Genomic DNA, 18,212 nt, shown 5'->3' on the forward strand with positions numbered 1-18,212 from the left:
ATTGATATATGATTTGCATTTATTTATAACTAGCTTTTAGCCGCGACTTCGTCCGCGCGAAATAAAAAAAATGCACACAAGATAAAAAAAGTTCCTCCGTAACCTCTCGAATACTAATAGTTTTCGAAAAAAGTTTTGAATTATAAATGAAATGAATTGTAAGAGTTAGGTATGCTTTGTTACTGTCAGAAGTCCATTAATCTGTTGTAGCAGCCATATATTCAACTAAATGTTGAATATCTACAATTATAATGCGTGTGGCATTATAAACATCAGGAAGAATTTTCTCTCTTAAATGTTTCCCGCTGGGTAAAACATAGTCAGAATTCATTACATGGCAAAAATTAATAAAGCCTTTATTTTTCATTATTTGTAGAGGTTGTAAGTCTTAACAAATCATTTTAGTAAGAGCTAAAGAAATTATTTTTTCTTTCTGCTTAGTAAGTGAAGCATTTGACTTTGCAAGCTGTAATTGCTGAATAACGCCGTTTCTTTGAAATAGAATTGTTAGTGGTAGACGTGGAAGCAGAACTCTCAGCATCACTCGAAGAACATGCTTGTGACGAATTACATTCACCACTACTATCCTTGTACTGAACTGGATGTTTATTTTTTCATGTGAGAAATCAACTTAGTTGTTTTACCAAAATCTTTGTAACTTTTTTTGCAAAATTTACAAATAACGATTCTTTATTCTAAATTTTTGTCAAAAAATGACCACACAATTGCTTTTTTATACTTTTACTCATTTTCACCACTTACTAATAACACACAGTCATAAATAACCAAAACATTTAACAGTAACAACTCACACAAACTGATTTCTACGTAATTTCAAAGAGAACCTACAGGGGGTAAACTGGTCACAAACTTAACAGTAAACCACTGGAGTGGTAAAAGTCAACTCGAGTTGACCCGAAACTCGAGTAGTCAAAAATTTTACTCGAGTGCGAGTAATAAAACTACTAGAGTCACTCGAGTGAAAAGCAACTCGAATCCCATCACTATGTCGTTTTGACAGGCTTTGAAATTCCAAAACGTGCTCTTGTTTGTTATGGTTCCTGGGTTAAGGTTTATTTATATCAAGTAATTTTGGTTGTATTTGTAATTAATTGTTTATGAAATACGATTTATAACATAAAAAATGGTACGGGCACTGAAATTTCACGAGAAAAAGTTACTTAAAAAAGTTGATTTTATATCATGGAAGGTGGACAACAATTTAAGCGAAGTAAAGGTGATGAAGAAGTACTACATACAAAAACGTGAAGATTATACACTGTAAGTATCAATGTTACATTTTTAAATTGTTGCAAACTATTTTTAATTTTTAGCTTTGATTGTTTCTTTTATCAAACTACAGAGCCCAAGGGGCCGCTTTATTTTTCTCACTTATATAGGCTTCTTTCTGACAATAACTCAGCTATAGAGGTGTCTCGGTTATTCAGGTTCAACTTTAATTAGCCATGTAAATAATTATTTTACATTTGTTGCCTTATGCATAATATTAATTAATAACTAATTAAGAATTGTATGTGTTGTTGGAGATATACATTCTCATAAACATTAATCCATATAAAACCAAACTGATGGTAAAGATTTAGTCCCAAGATAATAAATTAACACATATGATAATTATAATATACTAGCTGTCGCCCGCGACTCCGTCCGCGCGCAGGTAAACCTACTGAATATGCTCACAAAATTTCATGAGAATCGGTCAAGCCGTTTCGGAGGAGTATGGCAACGAAAACTGTGACACGAGAATTTTATATATCTTAATATATATAAATCTCGTGTCACAATGTTTGTCCTTAATGGACTCCTAAACCACTTAACCGATTATAATAAAATTCGCACACCATGTGCAGTTCTATCCAACTTGAGAGATAGGATAGTTTAAATCTCAAATTATAGTCGCAATTTTAATTTATTGCTAATTATTTGTCTGTTATTATTTGACAGTCACAATTATCTGTTAACACAGATGTCGATACCTTTCGCCTGGGTTGAGTAAGTAATCAATAGATGGCGCTGCTATGGTAAATCTACGAACGTGTCATATAAGCTTATTAACTGCGCGCGGACGGAGTCGCGGGCGACAGCTAGCAGTATAATAAAAATATCTATATGTATTTATAAAAATGAATCCCTATATCCCTTGGTCACGCCATCAAGCGTGAATGGCTGGACCGATTTCACTTTTTTTTTGTTGTGTTTGTTATTGTCAGGAGAAGATTCTTATGACAGAAAAAATTGAAAAAATTAAAAGGATGGATGGATAATGAAGTTTGTTTGAAGTTATCTCCAGAAAGGCTTAATAGATCTTAATGAAATTTGGTATAGATGTAAAACATAATCTGGAAGAACATATAGGCTACATATTAAGTTATTTTTTTAAATTCCGGCGCAGACGAAGTCATGGATGACAGCTAGTATTATATAAACATGAAAATTACAAAATTGTAAAAAGGCCAAGACACCACACAAGACAATATAGATTATAAAATTTTTAAAACCTCCTGTTATCTGTAGGTGGCCAGTATTCCTAAGAGGAATGTTTCTAAACTAATATATATTTGTTTTCTATTAGGTACAATGTTCTTTCAAGGGATATAAGAAATATTGCCAATAAAATCAAAGATTTGGATGCAGGATCAAATTTTAGAACAATATCAAGTGCTCGTCTTTTAGAAAAATTATATCAAATGGGTCTGATACCAACTCGATGGGATTTAGCTCTCGCTTCAAGTGTCTCTGCCAGCTCATTTTGTAGACGCAGACTACCTGTGGTTATGCTTAGAAGTAAGTAGACACATTTTATTAGTTAAAAAGAATAGAATTTAATAGTGGTAGACACCAGCAACAACAACATCTGTTGCACGAATTGGCCGGCTCACCCGGTGAAATACCACGACCACACAGAAGACAGGCGTGAAGTGGAAGCAATTCCGCGTACAGTCTGAAGAGTGTGGTGCCGGAGGCCTAATTTTAGTCCTCTTTCCCTTCCCACCTCTTTTCTTAAAAGGAAAGGATGGGAAGGGGAGGTGGATTTGATGGAGGAGGAGATGCATAGGAAGGTTAAATATTCTCTTTTAGTGCGTCTCCTCCTTCATCAATTGAGGGTAGGCAACGCATCTGCAATTGTGAATGTCTATGGGTAGCGGTCGCTTCGCCATTTCGGAGAATTCAGGTGGTCGCTTGCTTGTTTGCCACCTTGCAATAATAATAATAAATAAATAAGATTAAAAAAAAGCTGCAAATAGCCTAAATGTTGTTTCAGACAGCTTTCTATATCTATGTCAACTTCCATCCAGATCCATATAGCCGTTTTGGAGGTACCTTTTAACAAACATCCATCAATCCACCAAACTATTGCATTTATAATATTAAATAAATGATATTTTTATTAGTACTCCATTGCCATTTCAAAGTTGGTGGTTTTTACTGTCTATATTTTTATTTATCTGTCTATGATGGATGGATGTTCATTAGAAGGGATCAGAACGAAATTTGGCACAGATGATTCTTTATAGTCTGGAAGAACACATAGACTATTGTTTTTTTTAACTCCGCATGGACGGAGTCCAGGTGACAGCTAGGTTTTTATATAAAAAAGGGAGAACGTTAATAATGTTTAATTAGGTGATGGAGTATTTTTACTGACCAATATTTTTGATGTCAATAACTAGGTACTGGGTTATGGAAAATTGTATAAAAATTAAGCACACTAGCTGTCGACCACTACTCCGTGTGGGTGGAATTAAATCAAGTAGCATATGTGACTTTCTAGACTATATTCCAGAATTTAGAATCTAGAATTTTCCATTTCTAATATTAATAAGATAGTATAAGATATTTGATGCAAAAGTATTTTAAAAGAATTAAACTAACAGCGAAATAATGAATTTAACTCTACTTCATAATAATCCTCGCTGTAGTGTAAACTCAAACCGAACGTAAATAAACAAAAATGTCAGACGTTCCGCAATGACGGATGGAAAGAGACTGTCTCGAGCAGCAGCGCATACTTCCGTATAAAACCTTTTGTGTGACTACCCTCAACAGTCCTAACAATAGTAAAATTGTCTTATTCTAGATAAAATGTCAGAGAATTTAAAAGAGGCAACAAAATTGATTGAACAAGGCCATGTGAGAGTGGGTGCTCAACTTGTAAAGAACCCGTCATTCCTAGTCACAAGAGCATTGGAAGATTTTGTCACATGGGTTGATTCTTCGGCTATTAAGAAACATATTATGGAGTACAATGACATGGTATGTATATGTTAATGTATATTACTGTTAAAATAATATTTCTAACTATAAATACTATGATAGTAATAATTTTCATTTAATTTGTTTCAGAGAGATGATTTTGACAATGTATAGTTAATAATTAACCATATATTTATGAAGAAATAAATTTAAATAAACTATATATAAGCAAAAAAAACAATTTTTTATTTATTTCCCCTGAGATTTTATAATTTCTTTGTCTGATATCATTATGTCATTTTCGTAATGGCTCCCAAAAAGGAGCTCGGAGTTTACCTTAAGTTAAGGGTGACTAGATCATAGTTATTCATGCTGGCCGAGTGCGGAATGACTTCACATATAATTGAATTTCTTTTCAGTTATGTGAAGGTTAAGGTAAGAACGTCGGATGAATGTACATATGTAAATCGAAAAACATTGGTACATGGCGAGATTCGAATCCAGGAGCTGCAGATTGCAAGTCAAATGCTTGACACCTGAGCCACCGATGCTCTCGTATAATCTATAGGTTATATTATCTGTGCTATTGTTATCTGCTATTGATGGGTTCTGTCTGAGTCATGATCATGGCAGATTTCTTAAAGCCTTATCCTGCATCAAAGAGTACAATAATACATGTAGGAAATGTTAATCATAATAATCACAACATAATATTAATATTCACATTGTCCTCAATTATTCTCAGCTCTATGCACAGCGTAGTAGCTTTGGCGAAAGTATGTGATATTTTCTAATTTAAAGATATTTCTGTTTTGAGAAATTAAATGTATAGAATACTAGATGTCGCCCGCGACTCAGTCCGCACGGAATTTAAAAAAACGTAGTACCCTATGTGTTTTTCCAGACTAAGTTCTACATTTGTGCTAAATTACATTAAAATCCGTTGAGTCGTTCCACAGATACCTTCAAACAAATATCAATCCATCCATCCATATAAACATTCGCATTTATAATATTAGTTAATTTTTTGAAGAACAATTAATCTAATGTTTTTTAAAATAAATAAACATAATTTGAAAATGGTAACATTGAATGAGTGATTAACACTGAATTTGAATGAATGACTTTGACTTGACATTGACATTTGACATGTAATATGTTTGGTTTCGGTTTTTGTTCATTGTTTTAGCTTTAATGTTAAACTCGAGTATGTACTTAATAAATGAGATTTTCTGAATGAAACAAAGTGGAAAATTATTATCATTACATTATAGACCCTCCGATGGAGATTACTGACAGCATTTTATGTATAGGATGCCTTTGTGTAGGTCGCAAAATGATAATTATCGAAGACTATTGGAAGAAGAAATGTTTTTTACAAATTCTAAGTGAAATACCGGTAAAGTGCTTTACCAATCAATTTTTATTAACACTACTTGTATATTGGTGTAACGAAGTTAATATTCACAATTGTTCCGCGTGCAGAGGTCGAATTTCACCAGTTTCTTACAAGGATGGGATGGGGACAAAATCTATGGGTAGTCACTGGCCGCTTGCTCATGTGCCTTACCACGTACCTTTTAATATAAAACAATTACCTTCTCTGACAAATAAAATTACATCTAATAAGCAGTAAAAATACTATAAAGTGAATAAAAATATGAAATTGATAGTATTATTTATCTTGGTAGCTATTTATCGATCTATACAGCCTCGTAACGCCCACTGCTGGGCGTAGGCCTCACCCGAAGATCGCCACGATGATTGGTTGGCTGTGCAACCTGCTTACAGGATAGTCACGCAACATTGACCAGATAATTAGTCCATATTGCGGGAGGCCTGCACACGCGGCGTCGACCAGCCAACACTGGAAACACACACTAGTCGAAGACTTTCGTCTTGAGATACTGTGATTGAGCTTGCTATCTATTATTAACCTTTTCAAATATCTTTCCGTTATTGTTGTGTTGTACTACAACCTGCTACACTTAAAACTGTTGAGTTCACTTGAGCGAATATAAGAGTCACCAAGCTATCTGATAAAATACTTTTTGTTCATTTCAGGTAATGCAGAATGTTAGTACACCAATGTCTCTGTGCTGGGAATGTGATGCAATCATATCTCGTTTTACCAAATTCACACGTCAAGTTGTCCGTAACTTTGAAATATTTCAGAATTATTTGAAACAGGTAAGATGGATTAATAGATAGAATTTTACTAATATTATAAATGCAAATATTTAGATGGATGGATGTTTATTTGAATGTATCTCCAGAACGGCTCAACGGATCTTGCTGAAATTTAGCATAGATGTAGAACATATCTTTTAAAAACAAATGGGCTACTGATTAAGTTTTTTTTAACAATTCTGTGGACGGAATCGTAGGCGATATCTAGCGCTTAAATATTTTTTTGAATTGAAAAAGTTATTTTATTCAACATTATAAGTTGTATCATGCTGTAACATATAAAAAATACTAGCTGTCGCTCTCGACTCCATCCACGCAGAATGAAAAACAAAACTAATAAGTAAATAATTAATAACCTATGTGTTCTTCCAGACTATGTTCTACATCTGTGAACTTCATCAAGATCCGTTGAGACGTTCCGGAGATATCTTCAAACAAACATCCATCTAAACTTTCGCATTTATAATATTAGCAATATTACTTACTTTTATATTTGATTTTTTTTAAACATACTCATATCTTTTTTTTCAGAATTTAGATTTGTCACATATAAATTCAACATCAAATTTGGCAACACATAAAATTGTAGAAACATTAATAACAAGTTATAATTATGTGGATGAAATAAAAACAGAAAAAGTATGGGATGTTACGATAGATAGAATCAAAAGCGAAGATACATCAGAAAACTCTGGCGATAAAGAGCCGTTAATAGAAATTAAAAGGAAAAAAAAATCACGTAAATCATCAGATGATAAAAAATGTAACACAGAAGTGTACAAAGAGATTGTATTATGTGTAGAAGATTTAGAAGAAGAAAGAAGAATGTTATCTTCTAAAGAAGAATATATAAATGCTATATATAAATGTGAAAATTGTATTACAGTATTTCCGAATGCAGATGATTTGAAAGACCATATTTATTTAAAACATGAAGTGGTAAGTTTTAACACAATTTTTTTCTAATTTCAAACCAACGCCTTAAAAATAAACATGATTAAGTGAACATTTAAACATGATTAAGTAAGAATCATTGTTTGGTCCCGACCAACCTTCATAAGCGAGAAACTCGGGTTAGATAGAAAACTCTATGAGCGAGAAACTCGGGTTAGATAGAAAACTCTATGAGCGAGAAAAATATCGCGATCTGTTAAACTTCCAATTATCCATGTTCGACCGTAAATAAAGGAATGTCAAATTACACAGCAGCTATTACAGTATATCACTTTTTCAGTTATTTGTGTAAAAAAAGTGAAGTGGAAGTAAAAGTGAATATAACGAAATGAGATAAGCTTATTTCATATAGTTATGTAAAACAAAGTTCCGCACCAGAAATATTTTGTAATTTATTTTATTACCTAAATGAAATGTTAACGTTTATAAAATTTACTTTGTTAGTGAGTTACTTTTTTCTTTCACAGAATGCATCGAAATATAAATGCAATATTTGTATATGTTCTTTTACGAGTGAAGTTTCATACAATTATCATATTAACAGACATAAGAAGAGATTTCAATGTATGTTGTGTAATAATAATTTTATAAGCAAGAGAGCTGTCACTAAGCACTACAATATGATGCATTGTCACAGGTGATGTAGTTTTTTTTCTAATTTATTACAGACTGGCAGTAAAAAAATCTAGTAATAAACATAGCTCATTTTACCCGGGGACAGTGTAGCTTTCCATCAGTGAAAGAATTTTTCAAATCGGTTGAATAGTTTTTGAGCCTATTCGATGCAAACAATTAAATCTTTCCTCTTTGTAATAGATATAGAAGACTTGTACCTAGGGTTGCCAGGTCGCCAAACCTACTAGCCGGACAGACCAGTCAGTTTGGCCGGACATTTGGGTAGAAAGGTCGGACACGCAATCAAAAATCTAACCTATGTCCGGCTTTATACGGACGAATGGCAACGCTACTTGTACCAATTGACAAAAGATAATTCTTAACACTGTTGAAAGTTCTAATATAAAAATGCCTTTCCCATCCATTTCTTGCAAGGAAAGGAAGAGAAGGGAAAGTGGATTTGGAGGGAGGGACGCACAGGAAAGGGATATATCATATTTCTAACGTTGCTCCCCCCTTTAATTTATAATAGATGTCTATAGCCAAACTGCGCTAGTATAGCGAAATCAGATGACTATTTTCATTTGCTACTTTTAAATATACTAACTGTGACCCGCGACTCTGTCTGTGCGGAATTAAAAAAAACTTAATTAGTAGCCTGTGTCTTCCAGACTATGTTCTACATCTATGCCAAATTTCAACAATATCCGTTTTCCCGTTCTGGAGATAACTTCAAACAAACTTTCATCCATCCATCTAAATTCTAAACATTCGCATCTATCTATATATAGGTATATAAAAGAAAGTCTTGTTAGTTACACTATTTATAACTCAAGATCGGTCGAATTGATTTAGCTGAAAATTGATGTGGAGGTAGCTTAGAACTAGGAGACGGACATAGGAACTTTTTTATCTTGTGTGCATTTTTTTTTATTCTGCGCGGACGAAGTCGCAGGTAAAAGCTAGTTTATAATATAAGTTAGATTGAATTTAAATAATGTTTAATTTTTTACAGTGTAGATTACGATTATCTGATGGAAAATAAATTAAATGATGATCCGGATGAAATTATTGAAAAAATTCAAGATGATAACAGGTAATAAAAAAATTATCAGGGAAACCAATTATTATAACCATAAATGTACCGTCGTCGTTATAAACAGACAGACAGAAGCCTATGTGTACTTCAAGACTATGTTCTACATCTGTGACAAATTTCATCATGATCTGTTGAGTTGTTCTGGAGATAACTTCAAACAAACATACATCTAAACTTTCGCATTTATAATATTAGTAAGATAGTGAAATGTGAATAAAACAAATATTAAAAAAAAATCTTATGTCACAGTATCAACAAAAAGTATAACTTAAAAGGGACAAAGTTTTTTTTCAATATTTTTAAAGGCAGACGTTTTTTCAAGCAATCAGGAAGTTCAAACAAACATATCGACATGGATTTTTTAGTCATACCTGCGCAAGCGAGAGTCCAAGGAACCGCGATGTTCTCGCTTATAGAGGTTTCTCTCTAATCCGAGTTTCTCGCTTATAGAGGTTTCTTTCTAAACAGAGTTTCTCGCTTATAGAGGGTTCTCTCTAACCAGAGTTTCTCGCTTATAGAGGGTTCTTTCTTATCCGAGTTTCTCGCTTATAGATGGTTCTCTCTAATCCGAGTTTCTCGCTTATAGATGGTTCTCTCTAATCTGAGTTTCTCGCTTATAGATGGTTCTCTCTAATCCGAGTTTCTCGCTTATAGATGGTTCTCTCTAACAATCTACCCTCTGTTATGGAGGTAGATAATGACTCTCGCTTATTCAGATTCTACTGTATATAAAATTAATTCATACTAGTTGAGCGTCCATCAATCGAAATTCATAACCAAATAGTGTTATTTTTTTAATTAAAAATAAGACTTCATATTATCTCTCTCTCTTTCTTTCTCTCTATTTTTAGTATAGAACAGCCATCTTTCCCTTGTGAACTTTGTTCTAAGACATTTCGATGGAAAACATCATTAAGAAAGCATTTAGAAACGCATCGGATAGAAACGGGACAGAAAAGGAAGCCATATTGTGAAACTTGCAGGTTAGAAAGACAGCATATACATGACACTTACTTCTACGAAAGTCAAAAATACCCTACTACTATATGACACTCAGGGACAAAATACCAAATGACACCTCACACGACAAAATCAGTTTTTTTACTGTTGCACCTGATGCTATTGCTCTTGCAGCCTTGTTGCCTAACATTATTTGTCGTTAAATATAGTTAATCATAGTTTTTTTTTTAAATATATTTTTTTTGTTTTTTTAATTATTCAAACTTTCGTGAGACATTATCATTAACATATATAGAAACGGCTAAAACATTCACGTATTTATCCGGTGTCGTCACCGACTAGTTTCGAGCCCTTCGGGGGCCCTTCATCAGGGTGCTCTTAGTGAGCGAGGGGCCGCGTCCGCGAAATAATACCAGTCCCACTCACCCTGATGAAGGGCCCCCGAAGGGCTCGAAACTAGTCGGTGCCGACACCGGATATATATACGTGAGTGTTTTAGCCGTTCCTATATAAGTTTTTTTTTTTAAAGTCCTAATCAGTTCAGTCATTTAAAATACAGGATGTTACAGAATTGACATACATATATTCAGTCGAGTAAATAATCTTGTTATTGTACTTTTTCTGTAAAAAAAAACGCGCTAAAATTTCTATTTTTTTTTTACTTTCAGATTGTCTTTCACAACAACATCTAATTTACAAAAACATGTGAAAACAAGCTCGAAACATCAAATATTGTTAAAAGTCAGGTGAATGTCTTTTCTTATCTATATATATAGTCAGAAAGTCGTGTAAGTTACACTATTTATAACTCAAGATAGGTCGAACTGATTTAGCTGAAAATTGATGGGGAGGTAGCTTAGAACTAGGAGACGGACATAGGAACTTTTTTATCTTGTGTGCATTTTTTTTTATTCCGCGCGGACGAAGTCGCGGGCAAAAGCTAGTATATAAAGTTTTTTATTTTAAATCTTTGCTAAGTTTCATATAAAAGATCAAATTTTTCAAACATACATATGTCAAATTGAATACAAGGCGGCCATTACATTATATAATTTCTTAACTTTATTTGTTTGTCTATTTATAATAAATCTTACAGAGTTATAAAGATGAAATTGTTTAGATAGGTTTTTATAATTTGCCATTTCTATTGATTTCACACATATCTGAGAAGAAATTCAATGATATGTGTGAAGTCAACTCGCACTTGACTGTTGTTGACTATGACATAGTCATCTCTAACTTAGGGTAGACTCTGAGACCCTCAGTGGAGATATATAAAGAGCTGATGATGATTGAATTCTACTATACTTTGTCTATTGTTAAGAATATTTTAAATCTCAATTTCTTGTCTATAGTACCTCTAAAACTTTCTACTTCTCGTATTTCAAGAAATTTAAAAGACTCTCCTCTAGAAGATAATGCTGAGAAGAAAAGGGACAGAATAGAAGAGATTAAAGCTTCAGTTAATAAACAAAGAGAGACATTTCCATGTCCACAATGTGATAAAAAATTTCAATGGAGAGGAAATCTAGCAAGACATATGGATAGTCATAATGCTAGGTAATATAACAGATTTATATCTATATCTATATATATAAAAGAAAGTCGTGTTAGTTACACTATTTATAACTGAAGAACGGCTGAATCGATTTGACTGAAAATTGGTGGGCAGGTAGCTTAGAACCAGGAAACGGACATAGGATAATTTTTACCCCGTTTTCTATTTTTTATTCCGCGCGGACGGAGTCGCGGGTAAAAGCTAGTTTAAAAATATATATTATTTTCAGCTTTATTTATAAACAAAAAAGTAATGAGATTGAATGTGGATGGCTAAAGGTAGAAGACCAAAGAAAGTATGTATGGATTGTGTGAAAGAGGATATACGTAAGAAGTGGGTAAATTCAGATATGACAGCTGATAGAGATGTATGGAGAAGTAGGGATAAGGGCAGATTGATGATGATATTACTTTTTTTATCTTACTTCTTACTAATATTATAATTGCGAAAGTTTGGATGGATGGATGTTTGTTATAAGGTATTTCTAGAACATTACAACAGATCTTGATGAAATTAGACACAGATATAGAACAGTGTGGAAGAATATGTAGACTACTTATTAAGTTTTTCTTAAAATTGTGTGGATGGAGTCGCATTCGACATCTAGTTTAAATAGGAAAAGATTTGTACTTTTCTATGTAACAAATTAATTCAAAAATTACTGGAGTGATTTCAGAAATTCTTTTGTAACTAGAAAGTTACATTATCACTGAGTAACATAGGCTATTTTTATAACTAGATTGTTTTTATTCCGCTCGGATGAAGTCGTTTTTCTTTTTTGTTATATTAATGTTTCTAGACTTATATACATTTCGACAAAAGGAACCTTATAAATTTTTATTTCCAGAGCAAAAGGTGATTTAGTTTGCGAACCGTGCAATAGAACGTTCTCATCTAAGGCAACGTATGATCAGCATATGAAAGTCAGTATGAGACATGTCTCTGAGAATGATTTCAAGTGAGTACTTAATCTATGACATTTGTTGGATTATCTGTGTTGTTTAATCTTTGTCTTTTACATTTGACAAGTGACAGGAGAATTTTTAAAGATGTTTTTCGCGGGAATTGCGTTTTAAATAATGTCTCTCGCAACTTATTGTGACGTCATACTCACAGTCTTTTTCCCTACGTTTTTGCACACTTTTAGTCAAATAAGGTTATTTTAGCCAGTTAGATAAGTGCTTTCGCAGTTGGTTCTCTCAGAATATATATAAAACCTATTTAGACAGACATAAAAGAAAAAAAACATGACAGCTACAGTACAAACAGGATCTTGTAACATTTTTTACATTGATAGGAGGGACTTAGTGTGCTGTTATAATTTAGTTTGATTTATGCCCACCCGTTCAGATAGACTAGTCGGTCTATACTCCATAAATCGCTATCAGATATCGTATCAATTAATTCCATTACGCATTTATGGGGTTGTATGTATGTTAATTTAATTGTAACATCATGTATAGTCCAGTCGCGGAGGACGATGAATTTCGTACAATGACCTCTTTACCTACTAACAGAGGTCTCAAACATTTTTGTATTTAGTGCGGTTTACATGAATTATTTGAAGGAGAAAGAAAATTTACCAACTTATAAAATATAGTTATTATTGTTATATAAATTATTTATTTAGATTTAATAATACAAGTAATAAAATCAATAAAATATTTCCATAATATGTTAAAACCAAAAAGTACTAACTATCGGAAAGCCGGCAATAAAATAGATGATGTTGCCTGCACTTTCGTCTTTCAAATATTCGTTTCGATTGTTCATTTCGAACTATCCAATAATAAAAATTCCTTTTCGGTAATCCTTCTAACTGAGCCCATAAAAATTTTATTATGCAAACTAGAACAAACTTATAGTCTCCAATAAAAGGTTTACAATCCCTGAAGACGGCGGTCATTGTATCTGTGCGAGCGAGACTCATTGTATTTACGCGGGAGTGACAGAGACAGGTAATGACAGTTCAATGTACGAAATTCTTCGTGCTCCGCGACTGGACTATAACATACAAAACTGAACAGATTTTGACGAGTTAGGTGTCATTCGATTCGTATTCTTCATCTGAGTGTCATAAAGTTTTTTAGTTAAGAAAACTACTGTTCATCATCATCTCCATGACCTTGTCCCACTTACGTAGGGTCACAAGGGTACCGTCTTCCAAATCAATCTGTCCGCCGTCATCTCCATTGTCACCTCCTTGATCATGTCACCTTTCACGTAATCCATCCAACTCTTCTTATGTCTACCTCTATCAGTGTACCTCCACACTCATACTTAACATTCTTTACCACATGCGTTTCTTCCCTCCACATAACATACCACGTTAACCTTTTACTTCTCAATTTTTCTACTACCGGTGCTACTTTCAGACTTCTTCTAATATACTCATTTCGTATGCTATCCACTCTTGTTACACCACACAACCATCTTAACATTATCATTTCGCTCACATGTACTCTCTTTTCATCCGTCCATTTAACATCCCAACATTAGGATCCATACATCATGACATTTACGATGGTTTTGTAAATTTTCCCCTTTATTTTGAGGGAAATTTGTGAGCCGCATATTGGAACGAAGTTCCTTATCGCTTGTTGTGAAAGGGGGCTAGACGGAAAAAATTCTTAGGAAAAGTTGTCACGACACTTTTTGCTATAGTAAGTATGTTAACGACGAATGAGCGCTACTTCACCATGGCAACGACCTGACAATATATAACGAAAATTCATAGAAATAAAATGTACTTCTTGTGAAGACTTAAGTTTTTTATTCATAGAATAAACATTGGTTCCTTCACTAATTAATAGAAAGAAACTTCGTTCCATCCGGGTGTCCCAACACACCTCTCAAGTTTTTTCTGTTATTTTAGATATATGTGTAGCGAATGTGGTAAACGTTTCGCAAACAAGACTCGACTCCGAGACCACGTAGATTGGGATCACTTGAAGAACTACGTACATAAATGTACAGAGTGCCAGAAGGTAACCATTTTTACATACATTTTACATTGAGTGGAATTTTTGTATACATGTGTAAATTGTGTGATAATACAATATTATGATGATATGGTGATGATCTGATGATGGAACTGGAAGGTCATAGGAACTTTGTAATGAAACGAAACTACATCTAGTTTGAGCTGGTTAACGGGAACATAATAAAAGCTTGTTTTTAAAATTAGATTATTTATATATTCGTTGTTAATTTATATTATTAAGTTACGAAAAGGTGTTTTGTAAATATTTAGGAATTTAGGAGCTAAAAATGTACTTTATCTATGGTTTGGATTCAATCTAGGAATAAAAATCGACTAGTTTTAATAGAAAATCTCACAACACGATGACAAATTAATGTGGAATATTTTTTAAGTGGGTCGGAAATTTAATTCTTTAACTAAATATTGTTTTTTATGTGTTCAGGTGTTCAAGAGTCATACATCTCTATACCTTCACAAGCAGAATGTTCATGAAAAAGATCAAGCAGCTCATCTGTGTCATCACTGCGGGAAAGCTTTCCCGGTAAGAATCTATATCATCCAAAACCGATGTGTATGTATGTATGAATGTGGATGGGGCAAAAGATGTGTGTCAGGATTGAGTCAAATGTATACTTTCTCTACCAACCCTTTTGTTAGATTTTTACTAGTTCCAGCTTAAATTTATAATTTCCTTTCTGCTCAGCTCCTAAATGTTATACCGTGAAGTTATAATGTCTATAACCTTTCTAATTAATTGAGTTATCAAAAATGGAAAGAATTTTTAAAATCCGATTGATAGTTCCTGAGATAATGGCGATCAAATAAAAAAAACTAAATTTTCAATAGCTCGGCCGCGACTCATTGAAAGATGTTTTATCAGAGAACTAGTGGAAAAGGGAATTATGGTGTGATTTTGGCAAAAGAGGGTATGTGTACAAAGGAGAAATACACTCTGTATGTCCCCTTTTCTGTCGCTTCGCAGAACTCCATTGCAGCGACACTGATATTATTACATCTTCATAGCTATTTCATCTTATAACCTAGACTTTATTATTTATTACAGCAATTTTCACAGCAATCATTTTATCTGCATTAAAGTTAATTAGTCAAAATTCAAATGCTCAAATGATAACGAAGGCCATTGGCTGAGAATCTCCGTTACCATGGCAACTATTCATCTTTGCTGCTATTGGCTTGCAATTGTCCCTTTCACGTATAACATTTTTTTTCAATTTACTCACCTCCTAAGATTAATGGCATGAAAATATATCGCCTAAAGCGTGTCTTAAGTAAAGGGCTTTTTATTACAAAAATAATTATTTAAAACATTCCGTGATTGCTACGATAATGTGTTATAAAGAAATGTGTGTTTACGCTTTATTATATTTTAGTATGAGATAGTCAACGCTTCCAACTTAACTAGTGAAAAAAAGGTTTTACAAAGCAATGTATGGATATTCCAGAACCAGGCAAAACTCCGCGGGCACGTGTCTGGTTTGCACTCGCGCGAGGCACCTTACAAATGCGGCACGTGCAATGCGCGCTTCAGCTGGCACTCGTGTCTGTCCAGACACGTGCGTCGCGTGCACCGCAAGCGAGACACCACGCACTAATATGTCGAATTCAATAGATAAATAAATAAAATAAAGCTGTAAAATTTATTACAAACAAACATATTTATATCAACAATTTACAATACTCAAATATTACAAAATAAATAAAATACATAGATAATAAATGACATTGTCAGTGAGTGACATGTGTATATATAATTTCTTATTTCTATTGAATTCCACTGTACACTGGAGGACTTTAATTTCTTACCTACGTTATAAAATAAATTAAATATTGTATTATAAATTGAATTTGTATTAACCTTTATTGAGTGAAATATAAATACAGTTGAATCTGAACAAGCGAGAGTCCAACGGATTCCAATACTTTTCTCACTTATCTCTCTAACCCGAGTTTCTCGCTTTTAGAGGTTTCTCTCTAACCCGAGTTTTTCGCTTATAGAGGTTCTCTCTAACCCGAGTTTTTCGCTTTTAGAGGTTACTCTCTAACCCGAGTTTCTCGCTTATAGAGGTTCTCTCTAACCCGAGTTTTTCGCTTTTAGAGGTTACTCTCTAACCCGAGTTTCTCGCATATAGAGGTTTCTCTCTAACCCGAGTTTCTCGCTTATAGAGGTTCTCTCTAACCCGAGTTTTTCGCTTTTATAGTTTTCTCTCTAACCCGAATTTCACGTTTTTTGAGTTAGTCCGTCGGAACCAGTCAATGACTCTCACTCTTAGAGGTTCCTCGCTTATCCAGGTTCGACCATATTTCTAAGTGAAATAATATTAAGGAATTTTTGCTTATGCACTGTGAAAATGGACACTATTTATTTTAAAGTTAACAACAAATAAAAACATATATAAACCTTATAACAATTTGCAATAAAAATATGTTCACAATAAAATTATACTTTATTATAAAGAATGATTTTTATGATGAAATGCGATTGAAAATATGAAGTCGCTTTTATATTTATTTTTCATTGGTAAGTTATATTTTTACTGCACAAGTTTTTATACATTTTTTTGGCATAGGTATTGTCAAACAAGGATATCTGAACAGGTGAGAGGCGCTGCTATCGCGGTTGGTTGTATTATAATATATATAAAACCTACTTAGACGTAGAAAATATTTTAAAAGAAAAGTGATATGACAGCTACATACTGGCCTCTATCTACGGACTGGCTATAAGACGTAGTATTTTGTGCCGATTTGATTTTCACCAATTTATCGCTGATAGTAGCGGTTTGAGGCGTTAGTATGGATTCGAACTAATAAAATAGACAGAACTAACTGTTACGTAAAAAGCTGTTATTTCCAAGTAATATCAGTGCAGCTCCAGTACAAAGAGAATCTTGTGACATTGACGAGGAGGTCGCTAGTGAGCTGTTATAATTTAGTTTGACTTATGCCCACCGGTTCAGACAACTTTGTCAGTCTATTTTTGTCTGTCTGTCATGAGAGTAATAATAGTATTACTAGCTTTTGCACGCGACTTCGTGCACGCAGAATTACAAAAAAAGTTAACAGTCTGTTCTTTCAGACTATGTTCTACGTCTGTGCCAAATTTCATCCAGTTCCGTTAAGCCGTTCCGGAGATACCTTCTAACAAAAATCCATCCATCCGTTTAAACATTTGCATTTATAATATTAGTAAGAAGCAATATTGTTTATCTAAATCAAGCTATTTAGACGGAGATAAATTAAAAATAATGTAATTCAGTTGCAGCAAAAGCCGCAAATCTTACGATAAAATTGGACGAAATAACAATAATACCTAATATAGAAAAAAAAGAGTACAGAAAGTCATTTGTTAATGAAGTTATAAATATATTTAGTGCTTCGAAAAATGATAATTCATCAAATAATCCTGTTATTAATCTAAGATCTAAAGACGAAATTAGTTATTCACATGTTTTATATAGTTTTTTAAATAAAACATACGTTTGTGGAAGTCCTAAATCGAAAGAAATTGCACCGGACCTATTAGCTACGATCGAAGCTATTTCTCAATTACCTTTCATGGACTACATAATAACAGATCCGGTAAAAATAAACACAGTTAATACAGTTAAAAAATGTGC

At 33.3% G+C, this 18,212-nt stretch overlaps 2 protein-coding genes across 2 annotated transcripts; both read left to right on the forward strand.

The window, feature by feature from the left end:
• The first annotated feature begins 1,001 nt into the window (after positions 1-1,001).
• LOC106719501 (U3 small nucleolar ribonucleoprotein protein IMP3) lies at positions 1,002-4,444 on the forward strand. Its single transcript, XM_045685390.1, has 4 exons — positions 1,002-1,281; positions 2,594-2,805; positions 4,100-4,275; positions 4,366-4,444. The coding sequence occupies exons 1-4, from the start codon at positions 1,145-1,147 to the stop codon at positions 4,387-4,389; spliced, it is 549 nt and encodes a 182-aa protein (XP_045541346.1). The 5' UTR covers positions 1,002-1,144; the 3' UTR covers positions 4,390-4,444.
• Positions 4,445-5,380: 936 nt separating this feature from the next.
• Positions 5,381-16,238, forward strand: LOC106719453 (zinc finger protein 91-like). Its single transcript, XM_045685374.1, has 12 exons — positions 5,381-5,614; positions 6,280-6,405; positions 6,937-7,344; positions 7,827-7,996; positions 8,990-9,070; positions 9,925-10,056; positions 10,702-10,779; positions 11,423-11,593; positions 12,439-12,549; positions 14,467-14,578; positions 15,017-15,115; positions 16,038-16,238. Exons 1-12 carry the CDS (start codon positions 5,498-5,500, stop codon positions 16,185-16,187), a joined length of 1,755 nt encoding a protein of 584 aa, XP_045541330.1. The 5' UTR covers positions 5,381-5,497; the 3' UTR covers positions 16,188-16,238.
• Positions 16,239-18,212: the final 1,974 nt, after the last annotated feature.

The sequence above is a fragment of the Papilio machaon genome, chromosome 29 (assembly GCF_912999745.1).
Source record: "Papilio machaon chromosome 29, ilPapMach1.1, whole genome shotgun sequence".
Lineage (NCBI taxonomy): Eukaryota > Metazoa > Arthropoda > Insecta > Lepidoptera > Papilionidae > Papilio > Papilio machaon.

Excerpts from the sequence above, each read along its gene's own strand:
- LOC106719453 (XM_045685374.1), top strand. The coding sequence starts at position 5,498 with ATGGAGATTACTGACAGCATTTTATGTATAGGATGCCTTTGTGTAGGT. Across the intron at positions 7,997-8,989 it reads AATATGATGCATTGTCACAG|TGTAGATTACGATTATCTGA; the intron begins GTGATGTAGTTT and ends AATTTTTTACAG. Across the intron at positions 9,071-9,924 it reads AAAATTCAAGATGATAACAG|TATAGAACAGCCATCTTTCC; the intron begins GTAATAAAAAAA and ends CTCTATTTTTAG.
- LOC106719501 (XM_045685390.1), top strand. The coding sequence starts at position 1,145 with ATGGTACGGGCACTGAAATTTCACGAGAAAAAGTTACTTAAAAAAGTT. Across the intron at positions 1,282-2,593 it reads AAACGTGAAGATTATACACT|GTACAATGTTCTTTCAAGGG; the intron begins GTAAGTATCAAT and ends GTTTTCTATTAG. Across the intron at positions 2,806-4,099 it reads ACCTGTGGTTATGCTTAGAA|ATAAAATGTCAGAGAATTTA; the intron begins GTAAGTAGACAC and ends GTCTTATTCTAG.